Source organism: Vespula vulgaris, chromosome 2 (assembly GCF_905475345.1).
Source record: "Vespula vulgaris chromosome 2, iyVesVulg1.1, whole genome shotgun sequence".
Lineage (NCBI taxonomy): Eukaryota > Metazoa > Arthropoda > Insecta > Hymenoptera > Vespidae > Vespula > Vespula vulgaris.
In genome coordinates, this window is record NC_066587.1 from 5,201,126 (window position 1) to 5,220,686 (window position 19,561).

At 39.1% G+C, this 19,561-nt stretch overlaps 4 protein-coding genes across 14 annotated transcripts in view; 2 read left to right on the top strand and 2 right to left on the bottom strand.

Moving 5' to 3' along the window:
- The window catches only part of LOC127072758 (serine/threonine-protein phosphatase 4 regulatory subunit 1-like), a 113,261-nt gene extending 108,912 nt beyond the window's left edge, over window positions 1-4,349 (top strand). For 7 of the 9 annotated variants that reach the window (XM_051013446.1, XM_051013447.1, XM_051013443.1 and 4 more), the window contains 6 exons: window positions 230-400; window positions 484-767; window positions 872-1,094; window positions 1,171-2,184; window positions 2,263-2,539; window positions 2,688-4,349. In XM_051013446.1, the coding sequence (XP_050869403.1) occupies window positions 230-400; window positions 484-767; window positions 872-1,094; window positions 1,171-2,184; window positions 2,263-2,539; window positions 2,688-2,842 (2,124 nt within the window). In that variant the 3' untranslated portion in view covers window positions 2,843-4,349. The remainder of the gene's footprint in view (window positions 1-229; window positions 401-483; window positions 768-871; window positions 1,095-1,170; window positions 2,185-2,262; window positions 2,540-2,687) is intronic. The other 2 variants (XM_051013445.1, XM_051013444.1) reach the window with 2 other exon arrangements.
- Window positions 4,350-4,475: 126 nt separating this feature from the next.
- LOC127072763 (uncharacterized) lies at window positions 4,476-6,892 on the bottom strand. The gene is made up of 2 exons (XM_051013456.1): window positions 5,124-6,892; window positions 4,476-5,059 (listed from the first exon to the last, which is right to left on the bottom strand). The coding sequence occupies exons 1-2, from the start codon at window positions 6,570-6,572 to the stop codon at window positions 4,544-4,546; spliced, it is 1,965 nt and encodes a 654-aa protein (XP_050869413.1). The 5' UTR covers window positions 6,573-6,892; the 3' UTR covers window positions 4,476-4,543.
- Window positions 6,869-8,897, top strand: LOC127072771 (N-alpha-acetyltransferase 11). Of its 3 annotated transcripts, none has more exons than XM_051013471.1 (2): window positions 6,869-7,013; window positions 7,655-8,897. In XM_051013471.1, the coding sequence occupies exon 2, from the start codon at window positions 7,906-7,908 to the stop codon at window positions 8,446-8,448; it is 543 nt and encodes a 180-aa protein (XP_050869428.1). In that variant the 5' UTR covers window positions 6,869-7,013; window positions 7,655-7,905; the 3' UTR covers window positions 8,449-8,897. The 3 variants fall into 3 exon arrangements, with proteins under 3 accessions (XP_050869428.1, XP_050869427.1, XP_050869430.1); XM_051013470.1 differs by lacking the exon at window positions 6,869-7,013 and adding an exon at window positions 7,076-7,431; XM_051013473.1 differs by lacking the exon at window positions 6,869-7,013 and adding an exon at window positions 7,389-7,536.
- A 131-nt stretch (window positions 8,898-9,028) lies between these two features.
- LOC127072761 (breast cancer anti-estrogen resistance protein 1) overlaps window positions 9,029-19,561 on the bottom strand; it is a 45,286-nt gene continuing 34,753 nt past the window's right edge. Inside the window, exons 4-9 of the mRNA XM_051013453.1 lie at window positions 13,999-14,125; window positions 13,107-13,407; window positions 12,676-13,031; window positions 12,294-12,586; window positions 11,777-12,133; window positions 9,029-11,689 (exon numbers count right to left, since the gene is read on the bottom strand). Of these exons, the coding sequence (XP_050869410.1) occupies window positions 11,402-11,689; window positions 11,777-12,133; window positions 12,294-12,586; window positions 12,676-13,031; window positions 13,107-13,407; window positions 13,999-14,125 (1,722 nt within the window). The 3' untranslated portion in view covers window positions 9,029-11,401. The remainder of the gene's footprint in view (window positions 11,690-11,776; window positions 12,134-12,293; window positions 12,587-12,675; window positions 13,032-13,106; window positions 13,408-13,998; window positions 14,126-19,561) is intronic.

The window sequence follows — 19,561 nt, forward strand, 5'->3', positions numbered from 1 at the left end:
TTTATATATCTCTTTGTTGTACCTTCTCAATGTATATCTCTCTCGTACTTAATGTATTACTACTTTTTGATATTGTATATTCAATAATAACATGTGAACGTACGATTTATTCGAGTTTTACATATAAAATATACGGTTAAACCTTTCACAATACGTTTATTCCCGAGTAGCAATGATTTTTTCCTAGTATCCCCTTAAGCATTATATCGCATTTTGTGTCGGCCCACAGCTCATGAGTAAAATGGCACTGCTTATTGGTAAAGAGCTCACAGAAAAGGTCTTCTTGGACAGATACATCGCTCTTTGTGGAGATAATGTCGTCCACGTAAGAAGGATGTGCGTGGTACATTTTGGAGAAATGTGTGCCGCGGTAGGAAGGAAAGCTCTTCTTTATAAACTGGTAAGTACAATTTTAAGGGATGAAAAAGTTTTATATCGGAAAACGATGTAATCAATTTTTTATATCCAATAATTGAATTTCAGTTTCCAATATTTGTCCAATTATGTTTGGACAATGTTTGGGGTGTTAGGAAAGCTTGCGTCGACGTAATGATGCCAGTTTCCTGTTGCGTCACTTATCCATATCGTCGAATACTTTTGGCGGATATTTTAGCAACGCATCTCAACGATGATTCCAAATGGGTACGAGCGAGCGCATTTCAAATTCTTGGTCCTTTCATATCTACTTTTGCGAAACAGTTCACTAATGTGACGTATAATCAAGATGGCGAATTCGTTTTCACCAATCAGCAGGACGATAATTTCAGGTGAATTTAGTTTGCTTATTAATATGGAATATTAATATATTACGATAATAATAATAATAATAATAAGGATGGTAATCAAAAAAGAATTATACTTCTGATTATAGTATCGATAAGAATAACAGTGGTACCGAACGGGATTTTACATCGAGCATACGATACTCGTATGAAGGAATTTTTCCGACAAAGTGTGCGATACGGAATCAAACGTTGGATTCGGAAGATTACGACATCAGAGATGTACTCGATATCGGTTGTCTGATGGAGGTGTACGAGCATACTCAAAAAAACTATATGTCTAATCTTCCCCTGAGAGCGCACAAGACGAAGGTATGGAATATCGAATAAATTAAAAACCGATATAAAAAGGCAACGTTAGTAATCGCACCTAATGATTTTATCACAGCAGACGCAAAAGAAACAAGTGACGGAGAACGAACAAAATGATCCGGACGATACCGAAAAATTTAATACGTTTCTCTATTATTACATACCACCGGAAATACCTCCCGACGATCCCCTAGTCCAGGCAGCTCAAAAGTCGTCGGAAACGAATAAGCCGGTCAATGAAAATGTGCAAGATAAAAAGGATGACCCTGCCAAAGCAACGAACAGTTCGACGATATCTAAGAAAAAAGATGAAAGTACGGTGAAATGTAGCAACGTCGATAATCGAAAGATTGATAATAAAAAGCAACGGGAAGAGGAAGACGACGATGAAGATGATAGTAGTCGTTCATCGATATGGGCCGATGACAGTAGCGAGACCATAGATATATCCAATTTATCTCTGGACAAGAGTAATTTAAACGCGTCCTTATTTCTCAGAAAACACGAATCTAAAAATAATAAGCAAGACATCGTACCTCAAGATTTAGTTGACTATTTTGTATCGATGGCCGAGCCCGAGCTATGCGAGGAAGGAGAAATTCCGTATCACTGTGCCTTCAGTTTTCCCGCTGTTGCGTTGACATTAGGAAAAGAGAACTGGCCTTATTTGAAGAAAGCGTATCAATCGTTGGCAGGTGCGAAACAATGGAAGGTCAGGCGTACTTTAGCCTCTAGCATTCATGAAATAGCCATAATACTGGGCGAAGAACTTACTGCCACTGATCTCGTGCCTATATACGACGGCTTCATTAAGGATCTTGATGAAGTTAGAATCGGTGTTTTGAAACACCTAGCGACATTTCTTAAAATACTCAAGCCTAACTATCGTTGGCACTACTTACCAAGGTTACATAATTTTCTTGTCACGGATAACGAGTGGAACTGGAGGTTTAGAAAGGAATTGGCCACTCAATTACTCGAGGTGGTTACTCTTTTTAACGCCAACGATGTAGCGCAACACATCGCACCGTTGTCTCTTAAATTACTCATTGATAAAGTTGCCGCTGTCAGACAAGTTGCGCTTACACTGGTAAAGATTATGTTCTTTATTATCTTTATATGGGTTAAACGTTTTATATCTTATACCAATACTATTTCATTCTTGCAGGTAACTCGAATAATCTCTCATCTTTCTACCGATGAACCTCTTGCCACGGCACTTATACAGGAACTCAGAGATACAATTGCGATTAATACAAGTAAGTGGGTTCGCAGGCAAACCTACGCTCTTCTCTGCGCTCAACTGATTGCTGGCAATGCGATTAGCGGAGAGAAATTCGCCAAGGAAATGTTACCGAGTCTACTAAATCTTTCTTGGGATAAAGTTCCAAACGTAAGACTGGCCGTAGCTAGGACATTATCGCAGAATGTAATTGCTATGGGTAGTAAGTGTATATCGTATTGCATTATAATCTGACACATAACGAAAAAAAAAAAAAATATATATATATACATATGTGTACATATCACAATTTTATTATATAACTATATGTGTTAAAATTATTTTAATTTTTTACTTTGTTCATTTTTTAGTAGACTGGTTAGGTTACGATCATGCAGAAAACGTAGAGAGAAGACTTAAGCAAATGCGCTTAGATATCGATCGAGACGTCAGAATCTTGGCGGGAAGAGAAGAACATCTCGTGTCGGATGTACAAACGGAACAGGCTAGAAACATAGTATTTTAATATTTTATGATCTCTGTGGATAAATATCCTTTTCACTATATCGAGGATAAAAACAAACCGTTTATGCCACACCGTTAATTGCACGTGCATCGGTTCTTCCACGCAATATCCTTCGATCATAGGAATTATTACGGCAGGAGAACTTGGAATAAATTGAGGATAAATTGAATAGTCAAAATATTACAAGTATTTATGATTCAACGAAGAACAACATAATGGAAAAAGACATGTGAATTGTCAGGCTGTCCGCAATCTGAGCCGTGTATGCCACTGAGGAGGATTAAAGGAAACGTATGAGTGAAGAAACAGTTTGTGAATGTGTGTAGAGCGCGCGAGAATGCATGCGTTTAATATTGTGATCATTTTTTACGTGTAAGTGGCCCCTCGGATAAGGCAGATATTAATAGTTGAAAAATAGCATGCCGTCAAGACTTTTTATAGTTTGCTAAAAGTATATACCTTTGGTTGTGCGAACCTTAGGTAGAACTGCGGATGAAACACACTCATGATCATATTTTATTTTATGTTATTCTTTTCTTTGTTTTAATTGATCGCTTCGAAGCAACTTTTTAATTCATCTTACTTTCTTTCTTTCTTTTTTTTTTGTTTTGCTTGGAAAGAACTTTGCAAAGAAAGTTTTATAACCACGAGCGCGAATACGTCCCGATCTATTTGAAAATTTTACACGTTATCGAGAGAAACGCCTACGCGCCTACGTCGGGGAAGAAAAAGAGAAAATATTCGCGCGACCGACGATAAATCTTTCTAACGTACAATGTTCTAAATAAGTCGTAATCGCGTGACTTTACCGCGAAGATACGCCGGATAAAATACGAGCGAACAATTCAGTAATAAAACTATTCGTCGCTGCGCGATATTTCATATATACGTTACGAGTTTGTATCGAGCCGTTTAGATTAGGAAGATGTCAAATATGTCCACGAGAATTTTTGCAAATCCTCGCACTGCGCCAAAATTTTGGAGGAGGAAATTCTTGCGCGGACCAGTAATTTTTGTCTAAGGCCAACTTTTAAACCGATACCACGATAAGAATAGTTCATAAGTCACGGACGATTAAATCATTGTTGGATAGTGTATAAATAGTGTACGATACGAATATTTTAAGGAAGTACGAAACGGATAGTGGGCTTAGGATGAAATACTGAAATTTTTAATTTAAAACAAATTGTATAGTGTTACAAAGTTGGATATGCGGACGTCGATAGTTTTACTGGATATTAGATGATTTAAATCGAACTTGCAATGCCCAAAAAATATTTTACATCTACTACCGAAGAAAATCAAACGATCACCTATCATTGGCTCCACGAAGGCGAAGAGCGATTAAGCTACAGTAATTATCCTGTATGCAACGAATACAGTCGTTAATTGTGAATATTTGTGAGAAAAGGAGATGGTATTGTTTAAAATATTCTGTATAATATATTGTGTGTGTATTTCATAATAAGACAAAGAAATATACTTGAAGCGATTTGTTACACAATCATGAGACAATAACTTAAATCTTATCACCCGCTGTTACAGCATTCCATTTTTTACTCTATTTTTCGAATAATAAAATACAAACTTTATTGCTTACCATATACAGCGATCCCTTAAAACGATCTAAAGATATAAACAACTCGTTATGGAGGAACGTCGATTAGAAGAACGAATCACTGTGACAATCATCTCGAAATTCTAAAATAACCCGAGAAATTTTGCAGGTGGACAGGCGGGCATTTGGCATGCCTTTTCTTCCATTTCGGTTTCAACTGTACTACATTCGCGTAAACAATGTCTCCATCTGATCTGTCGACCTCTACCGCAACTGACACTACAGCTGCTCCAACCCGTCCACCTGCCCCATTTACGACGTGATTTTCGTTTAATTCGATTTTTACGAACCATCCTTTTCGTCAATGGGCCCGTTCGATCGTTTGGTAAATTAATCCTTTCAGTTCCTGATTCTTCCTTCATCGTAACATGATCGAGACTGGCGTTTCTGTCGTCTAGAGTTTTTAAGGCCGTATTAAGATCGCCTATTCGTACGCATTCATCCACTAATTTCGGTGTTTTCAAAATCACTTCTTCTTCGATCGTCGCGTTATCACGAGGAACTTCGATCTCACGCGTCTCCATTTTCTTCTTCTTCATCTTCTCTCTTTTATTTTCTTTTTGCTTCTCATAGTTGAGATAACTTTGTAACTCGTTCACCTTCGAAGAAACTTCGATACCGTTAATTTGCCAATCCAGAATAAGTGCGTACTTAAGTACTTACTTTGGTAACTAACTTCTCCGCGAGTTCTTTGATCTCCTCGATGGATTTCACTGCTCTATCGCCACGTGGTTTCTCAAACAGTGAACAATTATTTTCTGATAACATTGACAAAGACGACGACGTGGATTCAAGAACATCGGGATATTTCGGTATCGTTAAATTGTTATTTTCATTTCTCTTTAATCGAGTCCTTAATGATGTCTCTCTTTCTTCGAGTATAATCCCCTTCCTTTTACGTAAGCTTCTTTTATCTCGTACATTATCGTTCACTGATACATCTTTCTTTTCCTCTATCAACGTTTGTTCGTCGGTTTGTTCGTTCTTACCTTCGCGAGAGGATCTTTTATGATCAGAAATCTCTCTTGTTCGAGCTATATCAATTTCCGATCCAGCGTCAATAAAATTTCTTTTTTTTATTTCAGATTCGACTTGATAATCGTCGACGATCTTAGGTGAATTATTTCTAATCGTGTGATTCTTTTGTTGCTTGGCTTTCGAAAGGGACGTTTTTAACGAGTTCGAGATACGTTTGCCGCTTGCTTTAGAGGAAATCCCTTTTTTCTTACCTATCCCACCATGTTTACCCAATTTTCTTTTCTTTCCATGAAGAACTCTACGTTTGGTACTTTTCTTAGACTTTCTCTTCCTTTTAGAGTTCATTTTATAAGCTCCAACATTGTCTAACATCGAATCGTCTGGTTTCAAAGTTTGCGAGATATTAGCTTCGAGATTGAAGATGGTTCCAACTTTTTCTTCGACGTTGTTACAACGATTTTTTGATGACATCGAATCGGTAATATAACTATCAATGTAACGATTGGTTTCAGTAACTTGTAAATTGGAAAATGTTCCATTAGAGTTAGAAGATACGTTTTGATAATTTGAAGTATTGTAATAATCATTAGATCTTTTCGATAATCTAACGTGCCTTTTTCTTATCGATCGGTGTTCCGCGTTTGAAGATTTTCTTGGAAAAGAATTGGCTAGGTCTTCGAAATAATTACTTTTCAAATGTATCAATGACTGACGTTTGTCCGGCTTAACAAACTTGAAATCGGTTCTTTTTACTCGTATGTGCGTGTCGTTCGACGATTCCTCTAAATCGGAATGCTTGTCGATGTCGTCGAAAAGTGTAGGTTTCTCGAGATCTAATAACGTCTTTTCTTTAACAGACTGTTTTATATCGAAAAACGAACTCGTCGTAGTCATCGTCTCTTCGGATGCATTCACGTTTGAGGATAACTTCTTAACATTCAAAATAGAATTCGATGTTAAATCGTTATGATTTTCGTTAGGAATTAGATGCTGCTGATAACGATGTGATAAACTGAAGGCTCTCTTTTGACGTCTTTTACTTTCCACTATCGTTAATATAGAAAACACGATCAACGGAATCCACATCCATTTGTAGCAACACAGTTTCACCATAACACAGTAGCCTAATAACATCGATTTCTACAGCATTTTAGATCGCACTTAATTTAATATAGTGGCACATTTTCATTATTCCTCAACGTGATATTTATAAATCACTCGTACGACGCGTCATGATACAAGTGACAATCTTACTCGGTTATAAAAATCGATACCTCTTGACGATGTGAATATAGTAGATATATAAATAAGAAATATTTTAAATAGGAATTAGTATTATTGCAAAAGGAAATGTCTTTAATTTGCGGTATGATTTTGAATTTACCGCGCAATATCAATCAATTCGTAGGTCGCCCTATAATGTACGAGCATTTTCGTTACCACGTGACCACTGTCTGCTTCCTGTCGGCTCGATTAGCGATTGGCATTCAAAACACTTTAACACGACTGTAACATTTTCCAATATCTTCATTCGCATCGCATTGTAGAAAACAGAATTTGGACTTTGAACCTTTGGTAAGTTTTCCGATTTGTGCTGCACACATATATAGGCAAAACGATTCTCAAAAAGAGTTCGTCACGAGGTTGGAGGGGGGAACCATAACCTCTACATAGAAACTCTCTATTCGAGATTATCAAAATGGCGTGTTACGGTACTTGAACGAGTAGTTGGATCATATTTCGGTCTCGTGTAGTGCTAAATTCTTCGTTATCGAAAGTCTTACATGTAAAAAATTCAGTCCCTCTGTCGCGAGAAAAATTGAGGTAGAAAAAAGGAGAAGGAATATTATGACACTATTATCGCGGGTCTCATCGTAGGTAGTTTTGTTTCATCTCGTATTGCAAGGTACAAACTCGATAATGCAGGAAATCCTTCTGGCAGCATTCTCCGTGATATCGAGTCTACTGATCGTATTTGGCCTCGTATTATTGGGTAAGGATAAATGAGCAAGAAACACAAGGAGGAAATAATTATTAATATAAACAAGCTGCTGATCTTAATTTTATGATTATACGAATCTCTGAATTTAATGAATAGGTATTTAACCTACATCTCACGTGTACGCACAAATAATGCAATGTTATTGTTTCGATTAGATATTAGATAATTTAGATAAAATTGATCGTAGTAACTATTATATTTATAATTTTTGTAGGCTGGTACTTAGTTTGGAAGTTCTTCCTTTCACGATTCCGGTTTGTTCGTGAATTACTCGGTGGAATGAGCGAGTCTTCATCGGTCAATGATTTGAAGAATGGTCGATCTCGTATAAAGAAAGTTCGTCGGGATTAACTTCTACACTGTGTTGCATTGTAAAAGAATTAGCTTGTGAACAAAACCATTTACAAAAAGAGCTGTAGTCAGGATTATCTAATCTGGAATCGTATTCAAAGAGAAAACATCAAAATGTCTATAAACATACGCTGTGCAAACACGGATGATTTATTGAACATACAACATTGCAATTTGCAATGTTTACCTGAAAATTATCAAATGAAATATTACCTTTATCATGCTTTATCTTGGCCGCAATTGAGTTATGTAGCAGAAGATGAAAAAGGAAGGATAGTAGGATATGTTCTGGCTAAAATGGAAGAGGATTGCGAAGACAATCCACACGGACACATAACCAGTTTAGCTGTGAAACGATCTCACAGAAGACTGGGCATTGCACAAAAACTTATGAATCAAGCCTCCAGAGCAATGGTGGAGTGCTTTGGTGCAAATTACGTTTCATTACATGTACGTAGAAGCAATCGAGCAGCTTTAAATCTCTACATAAGCAGTTTAAATTTTGAGATCTCTGAAGTCGAACCCAAATATTATGCGGACGGTGAAGATGCGTACGCCATGAAGCGTGATCTTAAATTTTTCCATCTGGAAAAAGAAGAAGTATTCAAAGACGCTTATACGGACATTCATTCAGGGAGATGCTGCGATCATTCATAGTTGGATTGGAATATTTATACACGCTTGTATATAAATTGATCATCGAATGAATTGTGGTGTATTACGTTAACATAACACCATAGTATTTTGTGTCATTTTCAATCAAGAATCACACGTGGAAAACAAAAAGAAAAGAAAATGTTCAATGGTTTATTTTAACCGACTGAATGTTCTACCAATGTGTCATGGAGAAAATTTAAAAAAAGATATGAAAAATGTCGTTGCAAATGTTTTATATATTATCATGAAGATATCTGTTAGTGATTAAACGTGGGAATTGAAGGCGTTATCGAATTGATTCTACATTCTATGGTGCATATTTGATTAATAGTTTGTAACAGAAGAAAAAAAATATTGCCTGTAATTACTTTAAATACAATGTACTTGAAACATGTAATTTTTAATATGCAAAGTATCTCAGGAAATATAAAATTTCTCTTTAAACGTTAGGCATTATTGTTATAGTTCATTTTTATTTTATAACCAAAATTAATGCGGGGAAAAAAATCAAGCGGATACCAATACCTTATTAAATTTTCTTTCAGGGGACGAGTACCTATAAGAATAAAAACAATTTCGATCTTTGTGACATTTTGAAATTTATTCATTCGTTCGAAATAAAATTCGTGGCAATTCGATAAATGCTTCCTGTAAATACTTCTTTGAGTACAATTTGACACTTAAAAATTACATCTGACATTGCACGATTCTTTAATACGTTTACTCCATTGTTGCATTTGGCTATCATATCTTGTATTCTATTTTGTGTATACATATGTCGCTTTTAATAGGATTAATTATAATGTGTATAAATACGTCTATGTACATTAAACGATCTTAAAACAACGCGATCGATCCATTTCGAAAGACATGCTGCCCGAAGAATAACTTAAACGTTCACGTACAAAGTATTATTGGATCGTAAGTATCGTCAGGAACAAAGTCGTTGGTGTTTGTATTTCGTTCGACTCTTAAGCACAGCATTAAGGAGCGCGTCGACATTAACGCGCTTTTTCTCCCACTCAACGAATGCAATTATTTGTAATCTTTTGCTCGAACGATATAAAGATAAAAAAATAGGTAGGCGTACGAGCAATCCTAACGACGTTATCGTAGCTATGATATTTGCGAACAAATTGATCCAGGTACAATGTACAAAAGGGAAATGAGAAAAGCGGATGATGCTAAATGATTCTGAGATAATTGAAACAGTAATATGCTGCGCGTACGTTTCGATAGAAAGAATATCAATCGATATAATATTACTGCCTGTTGGTGTCTTAAAAAGACAATGAATCGACATGTATGATGAGCACCTAATGGTTTAACCATCTATATTATATGTATATGCAAATTCTAAATATACAAGAACGCTATGTAATCCGCACAAATGCAATATTTTACAGAACACTGCCAATAAATTATAATACACTCCTCGTCGATGAGAGATCACGCGCATAGGCTTACGTTATTCTCGCTCGATTATACAATCTCTAAAAAATAAAGTGCGATATAAACTATTCACCATTACGTACAATTTCGTACTCTAATAGCAATTAGCGTCGCAAAATCTGCTGAGGTATTTCTGTTTTGTGCTCGAACAGCTGCGCACGCTTATTTTGATCCGATATAAAGGGACTTCAATCTTTCTAAACGATCGTATTAATCACAAAATTGCTGCCGAATGACCAGTAATTATATAAATACGGCTCGTTATCGATATTTCATGTCAAGATCCGTCATGAAGGCGGAAGAAAATGGAACTTTGTTGCACACTTCTTACTTATTACTCTTTTAATCGTAGCACTAATTATTATAGTCATTGTCTCTAGTGATCCGTGTCGTTTATTAATTATTTAGAATTTCGGAACTTCGGTATAGGCTGTTTTGGAAGAGCTGTAGAAATATACGGATATTCAACCGATAAAATACGTCGAAAATCCGACATCGTAAAAGTTTTGTATAAAATCCGGTGTTACATAAAAATTTACTTTAATTCTATAAACTAAACTAATATCAATCAATATTTTCGAGTGAATGTGACCGTTGTAAAGAAGATCCGATCTTTGATTTTTTTTTCTTTTTTCTTTTTTTTTTCTTTTTATCAATTTGTGCAAATTGCTTGTTCGTTTTGTTTGATCCGTTAAAATCGTTCAGAAACTTTCAAAAGGCAGTTCGTTATATAGCGGGTAATAATTATTAGCAAATTTCGATTTGTTCCGAACGCAGCACTCGTAATTAGCACGAAAGGACAAGTTTGTGTATTCGACGTACGGATTTCGTATCTACTCGAAAAATGACACGGTTACGTTTCCTCTATAAAATACTACGATATCTTTAATTCTCGAATACATTTATATAAATCTTTTTTTTCTGTTTTTTTTTGTTCTTTTTACTTTTTTCTTATTTTTTTTCTTTTTCATTGGTCTCCCTTCCCTACTACTATACCTGTGCTTTGGCAGTTGCGTATTTCTAATAAATCGTAGGCCTAAAGACTCCTTATTTTTAAAAAGAAGAAAAAGGGAGATGTTCAAGTTCCGAGAATATTTTTCTCTTTCGTCTTATCTGTTCATCCAAAAAAGACACGTCCAACGGCTATACTCTTATTCATTTAATCGTCAAAATCCAGGTCAGTTAACGTCACAGCAAACGATATTAAACTCCCTGACGGTCGGCCGACAATATTACGACGTTATTGATTATCGTCTCTAAACATTCACGTTGTAGGACCTTCAAACACCTTCGAGTTACTATAGAACGATCTAAGAGACATTGATTTTCTTGTTCTCTCCTCAACACAGTGAAGAAATTCATGTTAGAGTCACGTCTCTACTTCCTATCGACGTTTCACGGTCTCTTTCTCTCTCTCTCTCTCTTTCTCTCTCGCTCGCTCTCGCTCTTTATCTTTCTACCTTTCGTTATCCAATCACGTTTTGCTAGTGCAAAAATAAATTCATGGTTGCTGCGCAGCATGTATCATGGCGACTTTGAGATCTTTGGCCAAGTGAGAAACGTCAACGACGCTATCGACCATCTCTTGTACCGCAGTCACGCTAGGAAAGAATTGTGCCGCCTGTTTCGTCTTCGAGACGGTCTGTGCGAGTGCTTCGTTGAGGGCGTTCGCACATTGAAGAACTCGCGTTCTCACGTCGTTTCTCGTCACGTTCCTGTGCACGGTGTCACCAATGTGAACGAGTCGATGGGCGCTAAGGACGACGAATTTGCCGTGTGCCAGAAAGACCTGAGCAAGTAAACGATTATATGATATAATAAAAATACCAATTTGATTAGATAAGTTAAGAGAAGATAAAGAGTTCCTGGGACATACCTTGGGTGGCTGATTATGCTCGACGGTTTGCAAGAAGGCGTCAATGGCGTGAGTTAGGTGTGCACCGTGTGTGATCACCTGAGCCGCGTAGAAAGCCAACAATTGTTTGTCGTTGGGATCCATGGGCGTCGGTGTCGTAGGTGGCATTTGAATGGCCGCATTGTCCGCCTCGGACACTAGTAGATCGTAACTGCTACGGAGTTCCTGAGGTAAGGATGCTCTTAGTTCCTCTCGTTGCTTCGCCACGATCTCTCTCGAGTCGAGATTAACGTAATCGTAATCTTCCCCAGCGCCGCTGTTGTTGCTGCTGCCCGTCGAGATGATGGATGATCGTTTGAACAACAACGTGGAATTTCCCTAGGATAAACAGGTTACTTTATTATATCACAATGGATCTAATATTATCGCGATCGGGATACTTTCATTCGGAAGCATGGATAGAACATAGAAAGGACAATAGGTAGCGTGAAGAGATAAGGAAAGATCGTGCGCGTTATCGCAACTGGAAGATGCTCACCTGAATGAAACTGGCGACCTGACGAACGTCTTCCGTGAGTGCTCGGGCGCACGCGATCAGCTGATCGAGTGGATCCGGTTGAACCGTCGGCAGAAGGGAAGGTGGTGGCCCGTTCGTAGGTGTCGGCGTGTCACCACCACCGCGACAGAGCTTACCCGCGTCCCATTCCATCGTGTCCAACTCGGTGGCGGCTTCCTGCACGAGCTTGTCGGAGTCACGAAGTGCCTTAACCAGAGGCCGTAATTTCGTTGCAAGACCCTTGTCCGGCGCTTTAGCCGCGTTACCGAGCGTACCTACGTGCGTAATGCGGACCACTTCAATCGATCGGATGTATTCATCTTGATACCGTTTAATATTACAACTCAATGGTTCCGAGCAATACCTTCGGCAAATTCAGCGAGATCGTGTAACGACGTTCTCAATCTCAATGCTGCGAGCCTCAAATCCATCAATGTAGCATCCAGTCGTTGCGGCGTTCTCCAGCCAGGACTAACGAAACCCAATAACCTGGCTATCGCTGCTGAAGCTTCGCTCTGCAACCTTTGAAGACCTTCCAGCGCGGCATCCAATTCCAATGGAAGTTCCTTGTTAATCGGTACGTCGTAAATTTGCTGCGTTTGCATAGGAGGTGGCGGTGGCGTTGGCGTTTTAGGGACCGGTGTGTTGTGCCGTGATGGTAACGACGATGCTGGAAGACGTGGCCGTGGCACGTCGTAATCTGGAGCGGCGAGGCTCGATCTGAGAGAATGTTTATATAATTAAATAAACGAAATAAAGGAAAAAGAGAAAATATGAGATAGGTAATCAATTTACCTATTAGATCCACTGAGCGATCCATCGTTGGTCAGACTGGAAGCTGAACTACTTGGTGTCAATGGTTGTAAAGGTCGTGGTACGTCGTAACAATCTAAAGGAGTGATGCCAGAGCCACCAGAACAATTCGAGTTGGGAGTGCAGGATGTCGGTGGCCTTGGAATATCGTAGCAAGATGGGGCAGGACTCGGACTACTTGCAGGAGATGGAATCACAGGAATTGCTCGCGGTGGAACATCGTAACAGTCGGTCACGTCACCACCATTGTCGACGGAGCTTCTGGCGCTTGTCATGTATCGTCCTGCGAACGTGCAAAATCATGCTCGATTGTGGTTACTCGAGTTAACAAAAGCTAGAAAAAAGAAACACGAAGAAAAGAAAAGAAAAAAAAAAGAAGAAGAAAAAGAGAAAAAGACATCATGCCTAAGCGAGATTAGATCTTAGAAAATACGTAGTTGGTTTGGCGCGAAGCAACGGTTATCGAGAGTTATCGTGATGTTCGTGACGTCGTGTAAGAGTAAACGAGGTCACTCGGACTGTTGTCGACGAGATCGAAGCGCGAAATCTTCCCTCCGGCTCCAGGAAGTTATGTTCCAACGATCGACGAGGATCGTTTAAGATGTCTCCACGAGATCTCGAGGTAATGCATCGGCTTATCGGATTCCGATCGCCTCGCTTCCTGATAGATGCTTCTCTACCTCGTTTCTTTCTATTTCTCCAACGTACTCGAACTAAATGCGATAAATCACTGTTCCTTCTCTTATTTTTCAAATGAAATATTTGTCGGTTTTTTATCGACAGAATCGCGTATTACAATCATCTCGCAACTAACAATCATTAATAAATTTTATCTTACCCCTTTTAATCAAAATCGAGTTAATGATTATCGTACCTGTATTGTGCAAATGTTCGTTGTTCGAATTGAGGGGTGAATCGTGTCTGGAGGGTGGTGCAGGACTTCCGCGACTCGCTGGTAAATCGTACAGGTACACGTCGCCGCACTTTTGCGGTGTCACGACCTGTGAAAAAAAAAGACAAAGAGAAAGATCAAAGGACGTTCGATTACAACGGGACTAATAATAAACGGATAAAGGGATAAAACAACCCTCGCGTAGCTTTTCCCTTTGATATTTTCCATTTGTATGGATTTCGATTCGATATGTTATTTGTACCGATTAATTCGTTTTAAAGAAAACGTATAAAAATATTGCCCAAAGCCATACATTCGATTCTTTTTTTTTTCTTTTTGTTCTTTTATTTTTATACATTTCATGTTGTTTCAATAACTCATTCTAATTCCAATAAACGCGTTCAACGTGAAAGATTTTTTTTTATAAAGAGAAAAAAAAAAAGAAAGAGAAAAGGAAGGACCGACAATATCGAGAGATAGAGTTCCCGTTGAGACCTATAAAATATAATCTTATAGAAAACGATTTCACGAGAGCGACGTCAACGACAATGAAGGACTAACGATTTTATCTAAGCGAGCGCCAATCATCGATGTTCCTCTTTCCACTCAGGGGAAGGTTCAAGGACTCATTTCGAGTGGTACTCTTATCGTTAAGGACTTCATTCTAATGGGATCGTTAATTGAGTTCTATGCAAAAAGAAAGGTTGGACCTTCGGTCCTTTCCCTTTTTACAATCGTTTAATACATACATATGTATGTAGGTACGTATTAAATGTATTACATAAATATCGAAGTTAACAATACACATACATATTTTCTATCTACGCAAATGCATTCATTTGGTTCGGTAGACCGCAGGCTCGCGAAGAAAATACAATTTTGTCGACAGAACAAGCGTAAGAAGGAAAAAGGAAGAGAAAGACGAAGAGGAGCAATAGGGATGAGAGAATAGGGGTATTTGCAACGGACTGAACGAGAGAAAGGGTGGAGAAAGAAGGGAGACACAACGAGAAAGAGAGAGTAAATCCCTCGAGAGCGCAATCTCTGGCTCATCGTCCGCTGCTTTACAATAATAGAGCCTCTTCAACCCTTGCGTTATGCTTAAGCGTGCTACACTTTTGTTCTTCCTTCTTTCTCCCTCGCTTCACAAACCACGCTAGTTACTCTACCTGTGGAAGATGCTTACAATTTTTGATGTTTCTACGTAGTCTCAGTATTTCGTGTGTATATAATATATATATATATATATATATATATATATATATATATACACATAGTTGCATTTGTATGTAAATGTACAATCAGCATAACAAAACTTCATTTGAAGCTTTTAAGATATTAAAAGTAAAATGCGAATAAAAAGTGAGCGCTTATATCAATGCATCTAATAATAAAGTTCTCGTAGACTGCAATGGAAAAACTTTGTATCTCTTGGAAATTCAAAAGAGGGAATGAAGAAGTTGGCCATTGGAAAGCGAGTATCCTGCTATCGGGGAATAGAGGATTCAGGCGAGCGTCGAGGATTCAAGCAAGAATCTAGGTCAAGCCTTATCAGTGGTAGGCGGTAGAGTCCACCCTCTGAATAACGTGCTGCCACACCCCTTTTCCTCGAATCGCGCTTGTCGATTCGGTCCTCGATAAACCACGATTGAGAGCCTGCGGTGAACGATGTTGCCTTTAGCTAAACGATTTTCCGTCGATGTTCTTTTTATCCACTTTTGCATTCTATCCGACGTTTCATATCCGAAATTCCAATGAAACTATTTTACTTAGTTTCTTCCGTGATATCGTACGGTCTTTCTTAAGAACGAATTCATTTTAATTCCTAAAAGATTAGCAACATTTTAAGATGATATCTTACGTGAAAACATTGGTAGCACTAACAAAGACATTAAGCTTCCTATTCTGAGAAGGATCAGGAATTCGATTGCTACATCGACCGTCGTACTTTCGTGTCTGAATGTAACGGTAATCAGATAATCTCATTTAAAGGAACACAGTTAGAGTTAGATTTCGACATTGTTCGCACGCACCCCCTACGAAGCGAATCCCCAAAGAGTCTGCGTGATCCGTTTATTCGTGATCCAGGATGTAAACTCGGCCATAATCAGATCGAGTCGAGTTCTGAGTCACGATATCGGCCTGGAAGGAGAAAGCAAAGATCGAGTTTGTGATCGACGAGCTATGTGTGCGGCTATGTAAGCCACGTGTGGATATATATATATATACATATATATGTGCGTATGTATATGTTTACATACGTAACGTACATTCACGTATAGCTACGTATGTATGTATAGAAACCTATAAGATATACGAGGCCTACTCGAATGCACACGAATAGTAAACTCTCGTTGGGGTAGGACCGTGTGTGTCTCTTGGGCGTTGCTGATCATTTATCAGGGTGGATCGAGCCGTAGATCGGTGACTCCCTTGTGACGCTCACAAAAGTCGACAACCTCGACATTTAAGCCATTCGCACTTCTAATGCAAGATATATTGCACTACAATTCTCTATTATCGTGACACGGCCAATTTCTAACGCGTTACGTGCGAATTCGATGCGCGCACGCTAATTAATACCATCGATTCAATCACAAACTCTTTCCTTTCTCTCTCGCCGAAGATAATCTCTGTTTCTTTCGTGACAATCCAGACGTCATTCGCGAGAAGGTCGAGTCTCTCTGTTAAGTTGAATTTACATAGTGATACATAAATGTATGAGCGGTTATGAATCCAATAGACAAGATACGTTTTAATGGAAGAGAACGAAGTTACACTTTCTGCTAAGTACTTCGACTTTATCGCTCGTTTCGATCGATTAGCCATCGGACGATATTAGATCTGTATAATTTTCCTTTAAATTATTATCGTTCGATAAATTAATGGTTAAGAGCTGTGTTCTTGCCCTTCGAACTCCAAGTATTTTACTCTTCCTCTCCTCCTCATCCTTCTCTCCCTCTCTCTTTCTCTCTCTTACCCTTCCATCCAATCCACCCATACCTTCATCAACGGATATCGTTATTATCTCCTATACCGTGCTACCTAGTAATTAACTCGTGAGCTATCCCAAAATTACAACGTTTTAGCCAATGGGGCAGAAACGGCTGACCATTGACAAAACGAGGAATAAAAAGATATAGAAAGCCGGAGAGAAGAAATAAGAGCGAAAGTACAATAGCTACTCTCTGTTTTCTGAATTAAAGTCGCACGCGATTCTACTATTCCTTGTTCGTATGAATCGAATAGTAGTAGGTAGTACTATAATAACGAGTGAGTACGTAGTACAACCAGGGAGAAGAGGTGGAGTAAAATAAAGAAAGAGAGAGAGAGAGAGAGAGAGAGAGAAAAGGGGATGGTTGGTTGGTGAAGAGGTGGGGGTAGCGCGTCGGTCGATACCAGCGTCGCGACGCTAACTGTGAAAGGCGTATTACCCCACGGATGCGCGCGAGATAGAGAGAGAAAGAGAGGGAGAGGATGGAAGGGAAAGGGAAAGGGAGAAAGAGAGGAGATAGATAGAGAGAAAGAGAGAGAGAGAGAGACGGTTTCCATGGAAACGCGAAAGGAGGTACTCCACCTCCTACGCAGGCAGGACCTTCGGCTTGTCTCAGGCAACGATAAGGATTTTTCTTTCCTCGGGAGAGCAACGCCAACTGAAAGGATTGTTGGTTACAATGTACCAGGACGAATCGTCGAATTTGTACTTCTTTACGCATTCGCACCTTACCAACATAACCATCGCTTTTATCGTTTATGTTTTTTCGTTCGAAAATATATAAGAATATAAAACTTGTCGATCCTCGAAATCGATAAATAAATTAAATAGCATTGACGCTGTTTCGTATATATGAGATAGCTTCGAAACAAATAGAAAGAGGAAGGAAGTACTATGTTTCCTCTCGACGAAAATGTCTTATCTTTGGCAAGTTTTCGCGACGCGAAATAAACTTCAGCCTCTCGACACTTTGATCATTGCCGCGGAAAAAGTAATTCGGCGAGGGAATTGAGAGTTGTCTCGATAAGTAATTTAGAGAGTAGGCAATAGGTGGTATATTAGAGAAATAAAGTTCCCGAAGAGCCGTCGCTAATAATCGATGGCTCTTTTGCTCTTCCTTTTTCTTTTATCATCCATCTAGATATTCGAGCTTCTATCGATCCCTCGCGTTCACACCGAGGTAAACGATTTATCTCATCGATCCATTCGATGGACGATTCCAAGGATTGATTCGCTATTACTACTACTATTACTACTACTACTACTACTACTACTACTACTCTTGACGCGCGTAGATAATCCCACGCGAACGAGTTTCGCAGTTCATTGATACCGTGCCGTTAAAGAGACTACTCGGCCCACGCCCAGAGACTCGGCTGGCCGGCGTCTCGTTCGAATCTTTCTCTCTCTCTCTCTCTCTCTCTCTCTCTCTCTCTCTCTCTCTCTATTTCTCTTTTTCGTTTCTCTTCTCTTTTCTTCTCGTCTCTTCTGGCCTCGACTCCATGCTTCGTCTTGCTACGCCATGACACGTTCTTCCTTTTTCCATGCCATTTTCAGCCGGTGGAGTGGCAGTTCGCCTGCCGCCGACAGTGACGGTTTTAAGAATCCTTCGCCCCGGGCTGAGCTCGTTGAACGCGCGAGCACGCGCACGCATCCATCTACATGTAGATGTATACTTACATAGACACCACACATTTATCTCGCGACACCGGAGGATATCGGTCACGTTGGAGAAGATTTTTGCGATTTCATGCTGTCAGCCAGTGTCGTACTTCGCGATATCTACCGTCGACGTCCCCCTGTCATGTTGGAACGCAACGCGCGTTCCTCTCGAATTAATCGCGGATATTCCCCTCGGTTAAGCCTAGACCGGATGGTGGGCACCTCTTTTCTCGTTTCCCAACCATCGAGAGACGCATCTCGATGTGATATTTCCTCTCTCCCTTCGTACAGTGAAACATTATCGAACATGGACGCTGCAAAGCGTAAAATTTTCATCGAAAACACGTTTATCGATCCTAAAGATAATAATACCGTGTAACGCGTTTAATCGTCTCGCGTTTCAGCTTTAATATTATTAATTCCTTTCAATTTAATTAGCTAAAACTCGACGTTTTTAAATCATAAGTCATACGAATGTTTCACCGAACGTTACTCAAAGTCCGGAAAAGCGAGAGTACCGTTAATTTATGCAACGACGTGTAGATATACCCCAATATCGGGACAAGTTTGTCCTTTTTTTTCCAGGTTATCGACGTTTCAAGTGGTCTCGCGCCATTTGACAACGTACCTATATATAGCACATAACGTATCGCTACCGCGCGTCCAAGGTAGAAAATCAGCTTACGTTACTGCTCGTTACTGACCGAGGGAAGCGACTGCTGCAGTACGATCTGGTTATTCTATTTAACATCGTCGAAGCACGAAGCTACTTTCGCCTACGTCGAGAATGCTCCTGTTTTCTTTTTCTTGCTCCGTCTCTTCTCTTATCTTCTACAGGGTGACTCTTTTGCACGCTAACGACCTTATACTCTTCTCTATGATATTCCA

Bases quoted from the DNA above. Each gene is read 5' to 3' on its own strand.
- LOC127072763 (XM_051013456.1), bottom strand. From the start codon at position 6,572: ATGTTATTAGGCTACTGTGTTATGGTGAAACTGTGTTGCTACAAATGG. The intron at 5,060-5,123 runs GTAAGTACTTAA...GTTTCTTCGAAG, and splicing joins CGGAGAAGTTAGTTACCAAA to GTGAACGAGTTACAAAGTTA.
- LOC127072771 (XM_051013471.1), top strand. From the start codon at position 7,906: ATGTCTATAAACATACGCTGTGCAAACACGGATGATTTATTGAACATA.